The following is a 21,083-nucleotide window of genomic DNA, read 5'->3' as shown; positions in this document are numbered from 1 at the left end:
AATAATATTAATATGTGATCGCGATTTTTTGCTCATAGGAAATACAGTTGTCTGAGCAATATAGTTTTAAAAGTCGCTAGATTTGTCACTAGGGGGGTCTGAAAAGTCGCTAAATCTAGTGAAAAAATCGCTAAGTTGGCAACATTGGCGGCAAGCAATCAGAATGAAGTAGTCCACCGCTTGAGAGGTGTTCAGAGAACACAGACGTGTGAACTTTGGTTCCGACCACAGTTGTTCCCAAGAGTTTGATTATTGCAGTTGTTGGATTTTCAATTATTGAAAATCGCGACGACGCGGGGCCCCCTAATCACGCGGGGCCCCCCGCGGTGCGTGCCCTGTGGGCCCGTCCGCTACGCCACTGAATGTTCCGTCACAAATCAAAAGTTTGGTTAATTTTTTCAGACACTTTTTTTGACCCAATGGTTGGGTTTGTCTATATTTGACCCATGGGTTAAAACGACAGAACTTTTTATGAGTGAAGATTTTGTTTGAACCATTTAGACATTAGAAAACATGACACTAATTGCTAATGTGTGTGTCTCAATTGTTATCAGTGGTGTAAAGTAACAAATTACAAATACTCAGCCTCCTGTAATGGAGTAGTTTTTCCTCAGGAGTTGTAATTTGCTAAGTAGTTTTAAAAATGTGTACTTTTACTTTCGCTTTCCTACATTATTCAAGAGTTCACACTTAGCTGATGATTGATCATTAAAACTTGTTTGGCATGCTATCCTGAGAGAGAGCCCTGGGCTTCTTCCTGTTTGCAGGGCAAGAGGGGAGTTTGAGCTCAGGTAGATCTTGATGCCCCCCCTACTCCCCACCTCCTCTTCTTATTTGTAGATTGTCTAGCCAGCGTTTAAGGACAACGTTATTTGTTCAATAACATCATCAAATGACGTTGGTATTTGGTTGACTTTAGGTTGTGTTGGAAATTGACCAAAATCCAATGTCGAGCAAACATCTAACGTCATTTTGGCATCACATGCTGACACTTCCATGATATTCATGGAGAAACAAAATGCAACATCCCCATGACACTGGGGTACTTCATTCTGACATCATGTTATCATCTTGTGCCTGCTGGATGCTTAAGGCCATTTCGATCATCATACAGTAAACATCTGTCATCTTATCATCAGTGACATGCATCTTAACAGTATCTGGGTCAATGCATGCACTGAAAACCCTAATAAGCTGACTGAACTAAATTAATCGAGTGAACTCATTGCCTCAATTTAAATGAGTAATGGAATCTCCCAAAACTTGCATATTTAAGTTTATTTAACTTGCCGGTTTTGTAGACTATACTTAAAGTGTTCAGTTCACCAAACTTAGTACTAAGTGACAGACTTTTCATTTTGTAACTATATATATATATATATATATATATATATATATATATATATATATATATATATATATATATGTGTGTGTGTGTGTGTATATATGTGTGTATATATGTATATATATATATATATGTGTGTGTGTATATATGTGTGTATATATGTGTATATATATATATGTGTGTGTATATATGTGTGTATATATGTGTATATATATATGTGTGTGTATATATATATATATATATATGTGTGTGTGTGTGTGTGTGTGTGTATATATATATATATATATATATATATATATATATATATATATATATATATATATATATATATATATATATATATGTGTGTATATATATATATGTGTGTATATATATATATATATATATATATATATATATATATATATATATATATATATATATATATATATATATATATATATATATGTGTATATATGTGTGTGTGTGTGTGTGTGTGTGTGTGTGTGTGTGTGTGTGTGTGTGTGTGTGTGTGTGTAATAATATACTATGTAAAAATGTTGGAATAAATATTAAACAAAAAATAAGTAGCCATTATCATCACATTATAATTAATTAATTATACCTGAAGCCATTTGTTTCTGATTAAAAAAAAGACTGCACATATTAAAAAAGGTTGCACATATTAGAATTTTATTGTCAAGACTACATTTGTGAAAATGGCCTATTTTTTTCAAAGGAATTGATTATGATTTTGAGCTCGCTACACTTCAAATCTTAAGTTTATGCTTGTTCATGTTACATAAGTTAAATTAACTCACATTTTTTCAGTGATAGGAACAAATTGCTAAGTTTTAAGTTATGTTCAGTCAACTTTACTTCACTGTTTAAGTAAAGACAACATTAGGGTTTACAGTGTGTAAAGATTTTGGACATCTTGTACACTTTTAATGCTTCCAAACAGTTTGCTGCAATTATAAAGTGCACATGTTATGAGGTGGGTTGAGTATCGTTTGGGGTTATTTCAATACCGGTGCTAAATCGATACTTTTTACTTTTACCGGTGCCAAAACAGTCCCTGAAAGATACTTTTTACCCACAAAATTATTTAACAAAAATATATATATTTTAATCATTATAATTAAACAATATAATGATATATTTATAATAAGTTTAAAGTAAACATCAATTCATATAATATATATTTGAATTGCATTAATATATTTCTTTGATCAATCCTATTTTGAGGTAGTTCATGATGAGGCGATTGACCTATGTGAGATTTGATTGGAGAGGATTCACAGGACGGATTTTTCTAATCCACATAGACAAGAAACAATAGTGACTGAATGTTGAAGAAAAGTAGTGGGGTAAAAGTACTGATTACTGCACTAAAAATGTTCTCAAAGAAAAGTAAAAGCACACATTTTTAAAACTACTTACTGTAATAATGTTCACGGCCCTTTGGCTGCCGGGAAGAAGGAGGCGGAGAACCAACGCAGATTTAAATTATTCATTAATAACAGGGACGGCAGCTCCTCACGGAGACTGCCGTCTAAACCAAAACAAACGGACGGCAGCTCCTCACAGAGACTACCGTCAAACTGAAAGCAAAAGCTTTGAAAACAATATGCCCGGGCCCGGTCCTCTCTCGGCTTCCTCAGCCATCGTTCCTCCTTTTATAGTCCAGAGCTCCTTCCGTGGGATTCGAGGCCGGTGCGCACCGCAGGTGCATCCACTTACGCTGCAGGCCTCATTCCGTTCCTACGGCTCTCGGCTACGCCCCCTCGCCACACTTACTAATTTACAATTCCTGAGAAAAACTACTCAATTACAGTAATTTGAGTATTTATAATTAGTTACTTTACACCACTGGTGCCCGATATGTTAATGTGACATTATCGTGACAGATAAGTAACACTGCATTTAAGAAAAAGAACATCATACTAACAGGAAAATGCAGTGGTGATAGTGTGATGGTCTGGGGCTGAAGAAAAGCAAAAGGAAGACTTTAGAGTGGTCTAGTTAAAGTCCTGACATGAATCCAATTAAGATGCTATGACCTTAAAAAAAAAAAAAAAAACCTCCAGTGAGGCTGAATGACAAAAATTCTGCAAAGATGAATGGGTCAAAATTCCTCCACAGTCCTGTAACAGACTCATAACAAGTTGACGAGACAAACATTGGACTTCTTTGAAGATGTGTGTCTGATTATGTGTGGCATAAAAACAGCACCACATTTCTGAAAAAGAACATTGTACCAGCAGTAAAATGTGGTAATGTGATGGTCTGGGGGTGAAGAATAGCAAAATGAAGACTTTGCAGTGGCCTAGTCAAAGTCCTGATCTGAATCTAATTGAGATGCTTTGGAATGACCTTGAAAAGGCAATTCATGCTTGAAAACCTTCCAGTGTGGCTGAAGATCAACAATTTTCCAAAGATGAGTGGGCTGAAATTCCTCCACAGCGCTGTAACAGATCTAATGCAAGTTGCTGAAAACACCTGACTGCAGTTGTTGCTGCTATGGGTGGCCCAAATAATTATTTGGTTTAGGGTGCAAACATTTTTTGTTCACATAGAGCGATGCAGTTTTGTATTTTGTTTTCTCTTAATAATCAAAACCTTGTGAATACTTGTGCTGTCCTTGACTACTCATTAAATTTGTGTGTTACATGGCGAGGCAGTGGCGCAGTAGGTAGTGCTATCGCCTCACAGCAAGAAGGTTGCTGGTTCGAACTTCGGCTCAGTTGCCGTTTCTGTGTGGAGTTTGCATGTTCTCCCTGCCTTCGCGTGGGTTTCCTCCGGGTGCTCCGGTTTCCCCCACAGTCCAAAGACATGCGGTACAGGTGAATTGGGTAGGTTAAATTGTCCGTAGTGTATGAGTGAGTGTGTGTGTGAATCTGCGTAAAAACTTGCTGGATAAGTTGGCGGTTCATTCCGCTGTGGCGACCCCGGATTAATAAAGGGACTAAGCCGACAAGAAAATTAATGAATTTGAATGCATTACCATAGAAACTGTAGAATCACCACAACAGATTAGTTACTGTAGTTGTGTTACCATAGTGACTGTAGAATCACCACAACAGATCAATTACATTGAAGTTGTTGTGTAACCATAGCAACTGTAGAATCACCACAACAGATCAATTACTATAGTTGTTCTGTTATCATAGCAAATGTAGAATTACTACAACAGATCAATTCAAGTACTTTACTACGCTATGGTTTAAATACACTTCAGTTTTTACTATAACTTACTCCAGTATTTTGTTCGGAAATTGCGCTAACTTTTAATGTAACTTAAGAACATAAATGAATGAATTTGTGTTACATGTTATGATAACATTATAAAAACTACAATAAACATAATCATAATGATGATTTCTATCTTAATATATATATATATATATTCTCAAATTATCTCTCGATTTAAGTCCGTCTGCTCTCAGCACATGCGCCCGTTTACTCCAGTATAAATATCATGCATCAGAATCACAGAGGGTTTGATGGCGACATGTATTAGAGCTGCAGTTTTCCCTCTGAGTGAAACGCGTCTGCAGAAAATGTGTGTTAATGTGCTGAAACGCGTCCTGATCCTCCTCCAGTCTGCACTGATGATGGGATGGATGTTGATGAATATTCCTCTCAGGTCTGCTGTGCGGCAGGCGGAAAATCAGCTGTTCATGCAGCATCGTGCTGGATTTATGAGTGTTGTCTGGATCGCGCCTCTGTCTTGTCAAGCCTCACAAGAGCCAGTCAACTGTGACAGAGAGAGAGAGAGAAATATATCTATAGAGAGAGATACAGATACAGACACACACAAGGCCTTTCCATCACCGCTGCAGCTCTGCATTATTTACACATCCACAAAATATTCATCTGACTTTCAGACACAAAGACCACTAACATACTGTATAGTTGAAGTCAGAATTAAGTTGAAGGCAGAACTATTAGCCCTCCCGTATATTTCTTTCTGAAATTGCTGCTTTATGGAGAGTTTTTTTTTTTTAAAACAGATTTTAGTCATAATAGTTTTAATAACTCATCTCTAATAACTGATTTCTTTTATATTTGCCATGATGACAGCACATAATATTTAACTATAAGTTTTGAAGACACTAGTATTCAGCTTAAAGTGACATTTAAAGGCTTAATTAGGTTAAAGTTAGGGTATTTAGTGTTGGAATATGAAGCCAATTCCATGCGTGTTCAATAAGAAAAGGTCTGGACAGTGTTTTCTTCAATGCCAAAAATATTAGTAATTTATTAGATACAAATGAATAATTCGATGACAGAGCTCTGGGTTACATTACCCCAATACAATACAAGAATTACATTCAAGAGGTTCACAACTAACATACATTTCCTGACTCCAGCATATATACACAACCGATCTTAACAGGTGGAGTTTTGGTGTAACGTCACTTGTCAGTCATTGTTCAGTCCTCCTTTGGCCGCACCTTCGACATACTTCCTCTTTTTCTACGAATTCTCTGCACAACAACAAAGCATACATCTTTCTGTGCTCTGTGTTCAGTTTTAACACATCTCTCTTCAGACAGGAAGTTTCTGCACAGCTGAATTCTATTTTGGACCCGCATCTATCTACTTCTGCAAAAATGCTAATTAGTATGCACAGCACTCACACACAACATTAGAAGTTCAGTTAATATATGACCCTTACATGACCAGTACAAATAATTGTTTGATTAAAAGAAAAAGAGACAAAAATAATAAAAAACTGATTCCTATTTTACAACATTAGGCAAGTCATTGTATAACAGTGATTTGTTCTGTAGATGATCCAAAACTAATATCGCACCAGGCACACTTGCAATCACTCCATATCTCTTTACCCTTAAATACCTAGAGGTATTTTGTGGGCACCTAATGGGTCTATATTATTATTTTTTTAACACAGTTTTATTGTTACAAGAATCAGTCCAAGGCACTTGAATAAAGTGAAAAATTTAAAAAGCCTTTATTCACATGGCTAAATCTCTAAAAACCTACGCGTTTCGGCAGAAGTCTGCCTTCATCAGGGTAACAGTGATCAGGTGCGTCTAGAGTCTCTTTTGAGTACTACGGTCACATGACTCATTTAAACATCTCAAATGGCACTCAAATATTTTAACAAGCAAAATCTACTATCATCATAAATTCGGCATAGATACACAAACACACACTTGCATATATGGGAAAAGAGAGAGAGAGAGAAAAAAAATTAAAAATACATATATATATACAAACACATACATCAATGTATAATGATAATCTGTAAAGCATCTACAGAAAAACTCATTCATTCATTCATTTTCTTGTCGGCTTAGTCCTTTTATTAATCCGGGCAGTTTTATTGTTATTTTAGCAGTCAGCCTTAGGTGTCATATATTATTTTGAACAGGAGAACCTGAAGCTTCAATCTGTATCATTTAAAGTTCCAGTCTAAAATATTTTTTGGTCCGAAAACATATGAAAAATAAATAACGCATTAAAGTCCAAATAAACATGGTGCAAATCCTCAGTAAAAAAATAGATATAAATATTTACTAAACTATAAATAGTTACATAACTAAACTAGATTCAATATGGACCATCCTTAGGTTTTATGTGCCAGGATATGGTGTTGACCCTGCTGCTTCTCAACTTTTGCGTTGCAGACAAACAGCCGCACCGTAATTTGCGTCCTTTGAAAACAGCAAGACCAGCACTTCGTCTTTGCTGTGTCACTGTTTTGTCATGTTTCTGTGCTGTTGTGCATGCAAAATTACTTAGTATGAGAATTATTTCATGCAAAACTTTATTTTTTTTTGCGTTTTATTTAGCCGTGCGTAAATGTACAGCCTATTTCTCATTCCGGGTTGTTCAAAAAGCTGATCCGCTTGTTAAGTGTGACGTAATGCGAAGTGGCTTCCGGGTCCAAGCGCTCTATTCAACTGAATGGGGAGACTCATGAAATGGTAATTATAAATGTTTACAAAGCGATTTAAGGCTTTCGAAAATCACGATCGCAGTATATATGTCCATGCCTAATATCCGATGGCCAAAAAGTGATTAATTTTTTTAGAGATTGTTAAATTTTTGGTATTTGTTATGCAGCAAGCCCAGAGATTGTTGTGTACACTATAATTTTATATAAAATTAACTTTAATGTGTGATAGGAATAAAACGTGATCATAAACTAATGATTTCTCCACTCAAATGAATGGTGGCTTGGACCCGGAAACAGTATTACATACGTCACAAACACGTCACCACTTAACAAGCGGATTGCTGGTCCACAAAGTGAACCCTATGCTTATTGGTTGAGAGAGAGTGAGTTTGAACCAATCTGGGCATGGAGAAGGGACAATGCTTCAATGCATCATGTCTGGTTTGTCCGGAGACACAAGCCACATGCGTTCCTTTGTCAAATCAGCATTGTCAAAATGTGATGACGTAACCACACTGATTCCGGAGCCTCCGAAGGTCCATGAATGTTTTACAGCGATGGAAAGCTGAGACTCTCTTCTTCTCTTCTTTTTCAATCTTTGAATTGTACGGATCGGATCAGCGAATCAAAAGTCATTAAACAATTAAGAACAATTCTTATTTTTAGCCACTGTTTTGGTCTTTAAGGGTTAAAAACAAAACAGTCTGCATTTCTGAGTGTGCCTCCCACAGGTGAGTGGGCTAGACAAACCACCTGTAGAAACCCTAATCTCTCTCTGAAACAACATATACTCTCCCCTCTTTACTCTAGCACTAAATTCTCTGAGGACTAACAGTTGCTTTGTGTAATTAGCACTTCTTGTGTGTGTTGCCTCTACTTGTTGAATCACTGAATGCCTTCTCAATTGTAAGTCGCTTTGGACAAAAATGTCTGCTAAATGACTTAATATTAATATATTGGCGTAATCTGCATACTTTTTTTTTCTTTAGTTGTATAAAAAAAATGCTTTAATAAATATTGTTTTCAGATTTTCTCTTTAGGAAGCATAATTAGTTAAGTAAAAATAAACTATAATTTAATATTGAAAATTAAATACAAATCTGAAATAAAGTAATATTTAGAGCTAAAATAAAAATATAGTTAATTATTATGTGTACTATTTATGTATTATATTTCGATTATATGTTTTATTTTTTATTATGTGTTTTATTTATACATACATACACTCACCGGCCACTTTATTAGGTACACTTTACTAGTAGCGGGTTGGAGACTCTATTTTGCTTTCAGAACTGCCCTAATCCTTTGTGTCAAAGATTCAACAAGGTACTGAAAATATTCCTCAGAGATTTTGCTCCATATTGACATGATAGCATCACGCAGTTGCTGCAGATTTGTCGGCTGCACATCCATGATGCAAATACACCGTTCCACCACAGCCCAAAAGAGCTCTATTGAAATGAGATCTGGTGACTGTGGAGGCCATTTGAGTACAGTGAACTCATTGTCATGTTCAAGAAACCAGTCTGAGATGATTCACACTTTATAGCATGATGTTATCCTGCAGGAAGTAGCCATCAGAAGATGGAGACACTGTGGACATAAAGGGATGGACATGGTCAGCAGCAATACTCAGGTAGGCTGTGGCGTTGATGCTCAGTTGGTACTAATGGACCTAAAGTGTACCAAGAAAATCTCCCCCACACCATTACACCACCACCACCAGCCTGAACCGTTGATACAAGGCAGGATGATCCATGCTTTCATGTTGTTGATGGCAAATTCTGACCCGACCATCTGAATGTGTCAGCAGAAATGGAGACTCATCAGAGCAGGCAACGTTTCTCCAATCTTCTCTTGTCCAGTTTTGGTGAGCCTCTGAGAATTGTAGCCTCAGTTTCCTGTTCTCAGCTGACAGGAGCGGCACCCGGTGTGGTCTTCTGCTGCTGCAGCCCATCCGCCTCAAGGTTGGACGTGTTGTGTGTTCAGAGATGCTCTTCTGCAGACCTCAGCTGTATCGAGTGCTTATTTGAGTTACTGTTGCCTTTCTATCAGCTGGAACCAGTCTGGCCATTCTCCTCTGACATCAACAAGGCATTTGTGCCCACAGAGCTGCCACTCACTGGATATTTTCTCTTTTTCAGACCATTCTCTATAAACCCTAGAGATGGTTATGCGTGAAAATTCCAGTAGATCAGCAGTTTCTGAAATACTCAGACCAGCCCTTCTGGCACCAACAACCATGCCACGTTCAAAGTCACCTAAATCCCCTTTCTTCCCCATTCTGATGCTCACTTTGGACTGCAGCAGATCGTCTATATGCCTAAATGCATTGAGTTGCTGCCATGTGATTGGCTGATTAGAAATTTGTGTTAACGAGCAATTGGACAGGTGTGCCTAATAAAGTGGCCGGTAAGTGTTTATTACTGTATATCAGTATTTTATTTATCATACGCAGTATCTAATTTATTATTTATTCCAAATGTTTTTTTAATAGTAAATCAGGAATGAGGTTAATAAAGCAAGTCAAACTATTTAAAACGTTTACTGTTGCCTTCCAGCAAGAAGATCGCTGGTACGAGTCCCGGCTGGGTCAGTTGGCATTTCTGTGTGGAGTTTGCATGTACTCCCCGTGTTGGCGTGGGTTTCCTCCGGGTGCTCCGGCTTCCCCCACAGTCATGGGCTATAGGGAAATTGGGTAAACTAAAATTGTGCGTAGTGTGTGAATAAATGTGTATGGGCGTTTCCCAATGATGGGTTGCAGCTGAAAGGGTATCCGCTGTGTAAAAAAATATGCTGGGTAAGTTGGCGGTTCATTCCGCTGTGGCAACCCCTGATAAATAAAGGGACTAAGTTGAAAAGAAAATGAATGAAAGGATGAAAACTATCTTATAATGTACATGTTTGCTCTGCAGTATGAAGTGTGCTAGTGTTTCAGTCTTGTGTGAATGAAGGGGAATGCAGCTGTTTCTGTAATCTCTGACGGTGTGAATAATTAAAGCTCTGCTCGCTTATCTTACAGAGAAACAGATAAAAACCTGCAGCACCGTTTGCTTAAGCCAGACAAGTACAACACAAAACCATAGAGATATGAGTGTAGATGAGCGGAAGAGTGACAGAGGATTAAAAACACTGTGTTTGCTGACAATAAACACACATGGAACATAAATACCATAGTAAATGTATAGTAAATACTAGTGTGTTTTTAAACTATAGTAATGTTGTGTTGATTATTTAGCTGCTGTGGTATCACAATGACTACAGTAATCTAAACAAATGACCCAATACTGTATTTTCCTACAAATATAGGGTATATTATACTACAGTACACCACTTTACTATAGTAAAAACTAAAGCATACTTCAGTATTTATTATAGTAACTTAAGTTAACTGAAGTTTAGCTAGTTCAAGTTCATGAATGCTCCAGCATAAATTCCTTCTGATATGTTACTTGGCTAAGCTACATGACCACGTGAAAAATGCTATAGTAGTTAATTTACAGTAAATACTACAGTGATTTTGGAACTATACTATAGTAAAGTGTATTATACTGTATATATTATAGTATTTACTACTCGTTAAAGTTTTGAATGCTTCAGCATACACGCCTCAGATGTATAAAACATATACTGCCTTACCACATTAAAAATACTATAGAAATTAATTCACAGTAAATACCACAGTGTTTTTGAACTTTACTATAGTAAAGTGTATTATACTGTATATATTCTATCTACAACTAGTTAAAGTTCATGATTTCTCCAGCATACATGCCTCAGATGTATTAGTTTATCAGTTCACTGTAGTTAATTCTACACTATGCTGACTGTAGATACTATAATATATACAGTATAATACACTTCACTATAGTATGGCTCAAAAACACTGTAGTATTTACTATGAATTAATTACTATAGTATTTTTTCATGTCGGAGTACAGCATATCTAAATAGTTTTATACATCTGAATGTTTGTATGCTGGAGCGTTCATAAACTTTAACTAGTTTGTACTATAATACAGTATAATACACTTTACTATAGTATGGTTCAAAAACACTAGTATTTACTATAATTACTATAGTATGTTTCATTTGTGAATGTAGAATAGGCAAATAAGTTTTATACATCTGAAGGAGTGTATGCTGGAGCATTCATGAACTTTAACTAGTTTGTAAATACTATAATATACAGTATAATACACTTTACCATAGTATGGTTCAAAAACACTTTAGTTTTTACTGTAAATTAATTACTATAGTATTTTTCACGTAGCTAAATAAATTTTATACATCTGAATGCATGTACTGTATGCTAGAGCATTCATGAACAAATGAGTTGAAGATACTATAATATATACAGTGCACTTTACTACAGTATGGCTCAAAAACACTGTAGTTTTTGCTGTAAATTAATTACCATACTGAAAAAAATATTGAAAGATGATTCCTTGGATTTACTCAATTTTTTACGTTGAGTGGTTGTAAATAATTTATTTGGGCTGAATTTAAACAAACAAATTAAGTTAAACATTATTAAACTTAATTTCTTTGTTTAAATTCAACACAAATAAATTGTTTGCAACAGTTCTGCATGCAACACTTTTTTTCAGTGAGTATTTTTTACATGGGAGTGTAGCATAGCTAAATATGTTTTATATCAGAAGGTATATATGATGGAGCATTCATGAACTTTAATTTTATTATAATATATACAGTATAATACACTTTACTATAGTATAGTTTAAAAACACTGTAGTATTAACTATGAATTAATTACTGAAGTATTTGTCACGTAGGAATGTAGCACAGCTTAATAAATTTTACACATCTGAATGCATGTACTGTATGCTAGAGCATTCATGAACAAATGAGTTGAATATACTATAATATATAGAGTGCACTTTACTATAGTATGGTTCAAAAACACTGTAGTTTTTGCTGTAAATTAATTACCATACTGAAAAAAATATTGAAAGATGATTCCTTGGATTTACTCAATTTTTTTTACGTTGAGTGGTTGTAAATAATTTATTTGGGCTGAATTTAAACAAACAAATTAAGTTGAACATTATTAAACTTAATTTATTTGTTTAAATTCAACACAAATAAATTGTTTGCAACAGTTCTGCATGCAACACTTTTTTTCAGTGAGTATTTTTTACATGGGAGTGTAGCATAGCTAAATATGTTTTATATCAGAAGGTATATATGATGGAGCATTCATGAACTTTAATTTTATTATAATATATACAGTATAATACACTTTACTATAGTATAGTTCTAAATCACTGTAGTATTTACTATGAATTAATTACTATAGTATTTTTCATGTGGGAATGTAGCAAAGCTAAATAAGTATCTGAATACACATATGCTGGAGCATTCATGAACTTTACCGAGTTGTAGATACTATACTATATATAATACACTTTACTATAGTATAGTTCGAAAACACTGTAGTATTTACTATAAATTAATCACTGAAGTATTTTTCATGTGGGAATGTAGCATATCTAAATAGGTTTTAAATCAGAATGCATATATGCTGGAGCATTCATGAACTTTAACTAGTTTGTAAATACAATAATTGGCTAAAATATTGTATAAATCACTTTATTCTAATATAGCTCAAAAACACTGTAGTATTTACTTTAAATTAATTACTATAGTATTTTTTTACATGGTCATGTAGCATAGCAGAATAAGTTTTATACATCTGAAGGAGTGTATGCTGAAGCGTTCATGAGCTTGTATATACTATAATATATACAGTATAATACACTTTACTATATGGTTTTAAAACGCTAGTATTTACTATGAATTTATTACTATAGTATTTATCACGTGGGATTGTAGCACAGCTAAAGTTTTATATCAGAAGGCATTTATGATGGAACATTCATGAACTTTAACCAGTTGTAGATACTATAATATACAGTATAACAAACTATTGTACGGTTCAAAAACACTAGTATTTACTGTAATTACTATAGTATTTTTCACATGGGAGTGCAGCATAGCTAAACAACTTTTATATCAGAAGGGATTTATGCTGGAGCATTCATTAACTTATAGTTTGCAGATACTATATCATATAATACACTTTACTAAAGTATGGTTCAAAAGCACTAGTACTTAGGCCTACTATGGATTAATTAGTATTTTTCACGTGGGAATGTAGCATAGCTAAATAAGTTTTATACATCTGAAGGAGTTTATGCTGAAACATTCATGAACTTTAACTAGCTGTAGATACTATAATATATACAGTATAATACACTTTACTATAGTATGGTTTTAATTTGCTAGTATTTACTATGAATTTATTACTATAGTATTTTTCACGTAGGATTGCAGCACAGCTAAATAAGTTTTATATCAGAAGGCATTTATGCTGGAACATTCAGAACTTTAACCAGTTGTATATACTATAATATACAGTATAACACACTATAGTACGGTTCACTAGTACACTAGTAGCCTATTTACTGTAATTACTATAGTATTTTTCTCATGGGAGTGTTGCATAGCATAGCTAAACAACTTTTACATCAGAAGCCATTTATGCTGGAGCATTCATGAACTTATAGTTTGTAGATACTATATTATATATTACACTTTACTATAGTATGGTTCAAAAGCACTAGCACTTAGGCCTACTGTGGATTAATTAGTATTTTTCACGTGGGAATGTAGCATAGCTACGTTTTATATCAGAAGGCGAGTGCTGAAGCAATTATGAACTTTAACCAGTTGTAGATACTATTGTATACAGTATGATACACTTTACTATAGTTCAAAAACACTATAGTATTTACTATAATTAAAATATTTGTCACGTGGGAATGTAGCAAAGCAGAAAAACTTTGTTTACATCTGAAGGCGTAAAGCAGACGTAAAGGCTACTTTTTAAATGACCTTTATGTACATTTTAATACATGTTTCCGCTATCGTTAACTGTATGAAACGATAAATTCATGACGGAAAACTCAGCTCTGTGTAGTGTGTACTGTACTGTGTAGTGTGCGTCTCCTCGTCTGCGGGTGTCGCTGTTTTATTTCGTCACTCCTGCGTCACTCGCCGGTTTGTCGCGCGAAGAACTGAAAACAACTTTTAGTCGACGAGCGTGTTTCTCACACACTTTCGCTGAAAAATACACATTTCTCAGGATTAAAGCAGACAGCAGTCATCATGGATGTTGGAGAGCTGCTGAATTATCAGGTACTTGTGCTTGTAATGTTTCTCCGTCAGCTTTATTTGGATAAACCACTCACTGTTTGTAGCTGATGGCTAAATTATGATATAACGTTACGTTGTCCATTAAGGCATAAATAAACCGCTTTTTAAATGATTCCACGTGCTATATATGTGTGTAATGTGGTTTAGGAAGATTAAGGCTTTACATAATGTGTTTTGAGAAGAAAAGACATGGGTTGATTTCAATACTTATCATTTCATTAATATTTGTCTTTATAAAGCTGTTAGATTTAATTATGAGTCCCTAATATAAAGTAACATGTTTATACAAAGATATACGAGACGTTTTTTGACGTTTATTACTGTCCCACATAAAGAAAAAACGGCACTGTACGTTAGTAATTTGTAGTATAAGTTACACTACAGTGTTTTGATCTATGCTGTAGTAAATTGTATTATAGTATTCACAATTCAATGTTAATGAATGCTTCAGCATACTGTTACACTATACTATTTATGTTTTAAACTGTCATAAATACTGTAGTATACTTAAGATTTTATAGTATATAATATAAACTGTAGTTGGGTGTTTTGTATATTCTACTACATATAGAGGTAAAGTTGGTTTTATATTCACACATTTGTTCATTTACCAGTCTCTATATTTTTTTACCATGTTACCTTAAATATTTAATCGGAATTAGCTTGCAATTATGACATAAAAACAACATTACCACTTTCTATTTCTCTCTGAACAGTGTTGTACTTTAATAGTCATTTGCTGCTAATATGATTTGCCTATTTACAATTTCTGCTTTTCTGAAATTATATTATTAAGGAGAATGTCTGGATATCCCGATATAAACCAACTTTACCTCTATCTACTACATTTGATTGGGCTGAAGTTGGTTTTATATTCAGACTTTTTCCTTAATAATATAATTTGAGAAAATTGTTCTTTGCAAATCCTAAATAGGGAAGTCAAATTATCAGCCAATGATTCTCAAAATACAGAATGGTTCACTGTCAATTACAGTAATTAGAGCTTCTAATGTTGTTTTGAGGCACATTTTCATGCAATTTCAGACCGGATATTCAAAGTAGTGTGGTAAACAATATAGGGAGCATGTCACAAGTTGTCTGTTCAAAAATGACACTGACAACTATTGAATTGCCAAACAGATTAATTTAAGTACTCATGGTTCAAAAACACTAAAGTAATTTATATAAGATATATAGTAGTATTTTATTAGTAATTATCACATCCATATATTATATTATTGACAAAAAAGCTTACTTTTTAATTTAAATATACTTTAAATCACTCTGAAAAATGGTTATACTGTGTATTTTGCTTTAGTTTGTAACTAAATATGCAGCTAAGCAATATTTTCTTGAATTAGATGTTGCTGGTTGTCTACATTTATTTAGGGGACAACACAATATAAATTGTTATAAGCTTCAATAAAATAATACAGTAATTATAAATGTATTACATTTGCAACTGTAATAATATCCTGTATTTTGTAATATTCTTGGGAAATTCAGTCAAAAGACAATTAAAACAATTAATTTCTTTATAAATTATCTTAATCAACAACAACAAAAAAAAACATCACTATATTAGTTTGTAATTTGTAGACTGCTGCATATGAATGCAAACGAGACTTTTGTGTTGAAGTTAGTGTTCTTGTAACTAGTTATTTTAAACTAGTTTGTTATAAAGAGACAAAAGCAATACAAAACATCCCATATTTCCCAGAAATCATTGATGAAGTGTGTGTGTTTTTTAGCCTGACCGTGGAGCAAAGAGACCCAGAGATGGGGACAGTCATGAGGAATCCAGAAGCAAGCAGAAGGCTGCGGGTCGAGATGCGGGACGGGTCCTGCTGCGGTCAGAGGATAACACTGAAGAGCCCACAGCTGGAGACGGAGACAAGGTTCTGGAGAGACTGATGGATCAGGATGGAGAAGATCCAGAGGTCAGAGCACACTTGTATAGTTTTAATTAGGGCTGCTCGATTTTGGAAAAAATCATAATCAGGATTATTTTGGTCATAATTGTAATCACGATTATTCAAAACGATTATCAGTTAAAGTCAAAATTATTAGCGCTCCTGAGAATTTAGTTTTTTTTGAAATAACTATTTCCCAAATTATATTAAACAGAGCTAGGAATTTTAACAGTATTTCCTTTAATATAATAATTAGCGCTGTCAAAATTAACGCGTTAATGCATGCGATTAATTTTAAATAATTTACGCGTTAAAAAAAATTAACGCAATTAACGCAGTTCAGGTTTTTTTACTTCCTGTTGTGGTGGATGTGTGTTCAGCATGCAATAAATGTGGATAAGACCAAGGAAGCACTTTTTGAAGGCAAGTTCCAGTATAAATCAATTAGTTGCATCACAGGTTATCCAGAGTTTCCTGCAATTTCGGGTGTTTCATTTTTAACTTTCGACTTCTGTTGTAAGTTGATACTGCATGGCGAACAGAAAGAAAATCCTCCGCATTTCGTGACTCGGTGTTCCTTTAAGGTAAGGTTCCTTTTAAGGCTACACGGTAGATTTTTAATAAGAGTATTATCTTAATCATATTAAAATCGGAGTATTGGTGTCTCATGTAAATGTACTCAGAACGTCTGGAGAAGTCGCGAGCTGTCAAAGACAGGGCATTACTCTGCCTTTCAGCTCTGTTTCCTCATTAAACGCAATGAAAGCGTATGCTTCGCGTTGTTGTGTCAGAATCCTTGTGAAATACAGTAATACTTTAGGACGCTTAGTTTAAGCAAATTTGATGAACGTGATCATGCGTGTTGAATCTGAAGGGAGTCGCTCCAGTATGGAAGGGGCGTTGGGGCCAAAACGTCTGCAGCGCGTTGTGCGTGTCTGGATGTGTGTGTGTCTGTGTCAGGCCTGTTGAGGGGTGTCAGGAGTGGAGTAAGCGACGTATCTGAGTAGGGGCGAGACGGGTGTGCAATGTATTTAACGACCGGTTTGCAAGAAATTATCATTCATTTGCGGGCATTTGGGAGTCTCTGTGCACTTGCGGGATACTCCTAGCAACTGGATGAATGTAAAGAAGGATTAAGCAAAATTGTTTCTACTCTATAACTAATGTTCTCAACTCACAGCAATAAAACTTTACAATGAGTGCAACAGTTTGTATTCAATAGTTTATTATTATAATTTTTCATTTTCCATATCTGCAATTCCTGTATTTTGGCATTTTTTTGGCAGTCCACTTAGAATCCAACATGGAAATCAATGTTTTCTTTATTGGCATTGATTGTTTTGATATTTAAATGTCATTAACATGCCTGTGTTTTAATTTCTGTAATAAATATGGCTGTCAAGCAGGATCTTGATGGTTTATTGTGGGTATGTTGTTTCAAGTTAAACAAAAATTCTAATAAACAAGTATATTTTGAATTGAAATATGTTTTGTCTTGCGTTTACATTAATTTTACATTTAAATAGCCAAAATTACAAGTTTCAGTCTTTTAAATGTGATTAATCGCGATTAATCGTGATATTTTTTTAAAAAGGTGCGATTAATTAGTTAATTTTTTTAATCGATTGACAGCACTAATAATAATAATAATATAATAATAATAATAATAATATAATAATAATAAACACACATAGATTAAGGTACATCTGAACAGTGATTTCCAATAATAAAATCCAAATGTCAAAAAAAGGCGTTCATCGCGTTTTGCAACCAAACCCCTTGTGTATATATACACCCTATAGCGCATGTGTTTGGACTGTAGAGGAAACCAGAGTAAACATAGGGAGAACATGCAAACTCCACACAGAAATGCCAACTGACCCAGCTGGCACTCGAACCAGCAACCTTCTTGTGAGACAGCAGTGCTAACCACTGAACCACGGTGTCACCCACTAATTGTCAATTACATTTGACATAAAATGAAAAGGGACAAAAACGTAAACATTAGCCCCTTTCACACATACAGACCTTTGCGGAAAATTGCCGGCAATTTTATGAGAATAAAAGGCGGTTTATGAGAATAAAAGCCTTTGAATATTTTTCCAGACACATTTAGCTGCTAGAAGTTAGTCAGATCACGTTTATATGTTCTTCTTAATGCCAACTGTGTAAATAATCATCGATGAGATGCTTATGATAAGCCGTTGTTTGTTTACCTTCAAGCTTTGCGTGTGCCCATGAAACAGCCTGTGAGCGCCTGCACACACACATATTATGAACATCTCGACATGCGATAGTGTTCCTGCGAAAGTTGTTCACAATATTGATCATCCACAGAGTTTGTAATTTAATATTATTAGTAATCAAATGTTTACAAATACAAGCGCAGCCGTTTAAGGCTCATTTGTGGTGAATGATGTCAGAATTTACCGGTATTTTGGAATGGATGTGTAAACGGTCTTTTCCGGAAAATTTCCGTAACGTCCTCGCCTGTGTGAACAGCGCTTTTTTGAAAATACCGGTAAAGTCGTTCCGTAAATTTTCCGGATATTTACCGGTATCACTGTGTGAAAGGGGCTATTGTCAAGCAGAAGAGGATTTTGAACGGGACTGAAGCCAGTCTTGTGTGTAACTCGTGGACATGCTCATGTCTATAGATGATAACCGTGATCTTTGACCTTGCGTCCTACTGTGTGTTCGTGTTCACAGGCAGAGCTGGTGGATGAGAGCACAGTGAAGAAGATGATCCTGACCTTCGAGAAGAGGTCCTACAAAAACCAGGAGCTCAGGATCAAGTTCCCAGACAACCCGGAGAAGTGAGGCAACGTTTTAATGTCACAAATATTTTACACGAATAAAAGAAATCTCTCCATATAACATTGCAAGATCTAACCAAAAAGAAAATGATCAAAAATGATTTATTATTATGGTGGAGTTCCTCATTGGCACAGTGACATCACTTCCTGTTGTTTGCAGGTTCATGGAGGCGGAGCTTGATCTCAATGACATCATCCAGGAGATGCACGTCATCGCCACCATTCCAGAGCTTTATCATCTGCTGGTGGAGCTGAATGCGGTTCAGTCTCTGCTCGGCCTCCTCAGCCACGACAACACTGATATCCTCACATGACCAGCCAATCACAGCTCTTTGCCATGATCACAGTACATAATATTCTACTAGACATTTTTCAAGACACTAGTATTCAGCTTAATGGCATTTAAAGGCTTAACTATGTTAATTAGGGTAAATTTAGAGTGATTAGGCAAGCCATTGTATAACAGTGATTTCTGTAGACCAGGGGCCTCATGGACGAAGACTTGCGTGGAAATCATACTAAAACATTGCGTACGCACAAAGCTGTAAATGTGCGTACGCAGAAAAAAATTCAGATGTATGAAACACTGCGTACGCCGAATCTCACGCATATTCTTTTGTACATCCGAAGGAACGTGAAACTGAGCGCAACATGCACGAGCACAAAACCCCTCCCTGCCTCCTCCCCCATATGAATATGCAAATGACTCTACTTTGGCAAAACCCAACGAAAAAGCAAAGGCAAAAGCAAGCAAGAAGAGAAACTTTGAACAGAATGTGAATTGGAGGTGCTGCTTTCGGAGGTAGACCGGAGAAAAGCTGTGTTATTTGCAAGTTTGTTCTCCGGAATTAACAACAAAAGAAAAAAATAGAGTGGGAGAGATTAGCTGATGCGGTTAACACAGTTGGGTCTGAACATCGCGCTGAGTGAATTAAAAAGAAATAGTGTGATTTATAGGTGTAAAATGTTACAGTGTCCTTAACAGTCTCAGTGGCGCAGTTCGAAAAACGCCCGTCAACATGTTTTGACACGTTCAAACATGAACTCGGTTCGAATCCAGGGTCTGATGAAAACATCCCCCCCCCCCTCCATATCAGATTTTGCCAACTATTTATCATGAGAAAGACAAGTAGGAATCATTAATAAGTCTGTGCATCATATTTTATTTGCACATTTATTGAATGGAAATGTTTCTGATTCACGCATGCAAATTCATCTTCAGATAGTGTCTTTATAGCAATGTGCGAGCAGTAGATAGCTCAGATTACATTGGGAAAACAGGCGACCGCTGCAAATTGCGCTTTAATGTTTGGCTGGTCAACTGTATGGTATGGAAACCTTATATACCTGCTAGATGAACCCGTCTCATACAGCTGCCATTGCAAGGCTCAGACACTTTGTAGAGTGCAATTTAACACAACTGCCTCTAGGAGTCGCCAATGGAAATAAAACACACACGCACAAAAAATGTGCGTACGCCGGCCAAAAAGCTGCCGTGGAGCTGCGCACATTCCCAGGTTCAGTTCATCGTTAGTAAATCCAAACGTGAGCGATTCTGAGCGTGAAACCTGGCGTACGCAAAGTTTTTGTGCGTACGCAGCGTTGATAAATGAGGCCCCAGGGCTATTCAATTGGCGGCCCGCGGGCCGAATCCGGTCCTCCAAACAGTGTGACCAAGACATCAAAATATTAACTATTAACTAAAAAATATTAACTAAAAAAAGGATTAACTATTGCAGTGGCCGTTCCCATATCACGTCTTTTCCACTTTCAAATTTGTTATTTCTAATGTAAGAATATATGACAATATGCGGTCGCCAGCAGAGTGACACGCTTGCGTCTTTCTGGGCGCACACAGT

General features: G+C 35.5%; 1 protein-coding gene across 3 annotated transcripts in view; it reads left to right on the top strand.

Moving 5' to 3' along the window:
* The first annotated feature begins 14,328 nt into the window (after positions 1–14,328).
* The window catches only part of ctnnbl1 (catenin, beta like 1), a 96,227-nt gene continuing 89,472 nt past the window's right edge, over positions 14,329–21,083 (top strand). The window contains exons 1-4 of one of the 3 annotated variants that reach the window (XR_015522727.1): positions 14,329–14,477; positions 16,247–16,435; positions 19,118–19,224; positions 19,385–19,524. Coding sequence is in view for 2 of the 3 variants with exons in the window: in XM_087305400.1 (XP_087161526.1) it covers positions 14,448–14,477; positions 16,247–16,435; positions 19,118–19,224; positions 19,385–19,529 (471 nt within the window). In the remaining variant the exon portion in view is untranslated. Of the gene's footprint in view, positions 14,478–16,246; positions 16,436–19,117; positions 19,225–19,384; positions 19,530–21,083 lie in introns of all 3 variants that reach the window. The other 2 variants (XM_087305400.1, NM_200866.1) reach the window with 2 other exon arrangements.

Source organism: Danio rerio, chromosome 23, assembly GCF_052040795.2.
Source record: "Danio rerio strain M-AB ecotype USA chromosome 23, GRCz13ab, whole genome shotgun sequence".
In the NCBI taxonomy this organism is placed as follows: domain Eukaryota; kingdom Metazoa; phylum Chordata; class Actinopteri; order Cypriniformes; family Danionidae; genus Danio; species Danio rerio.
The sequence above is the reverse complement of the archived record's forward strand: the minus strand, read 5'-3'. Positions and strand labels throughout refer to the sequence as shown.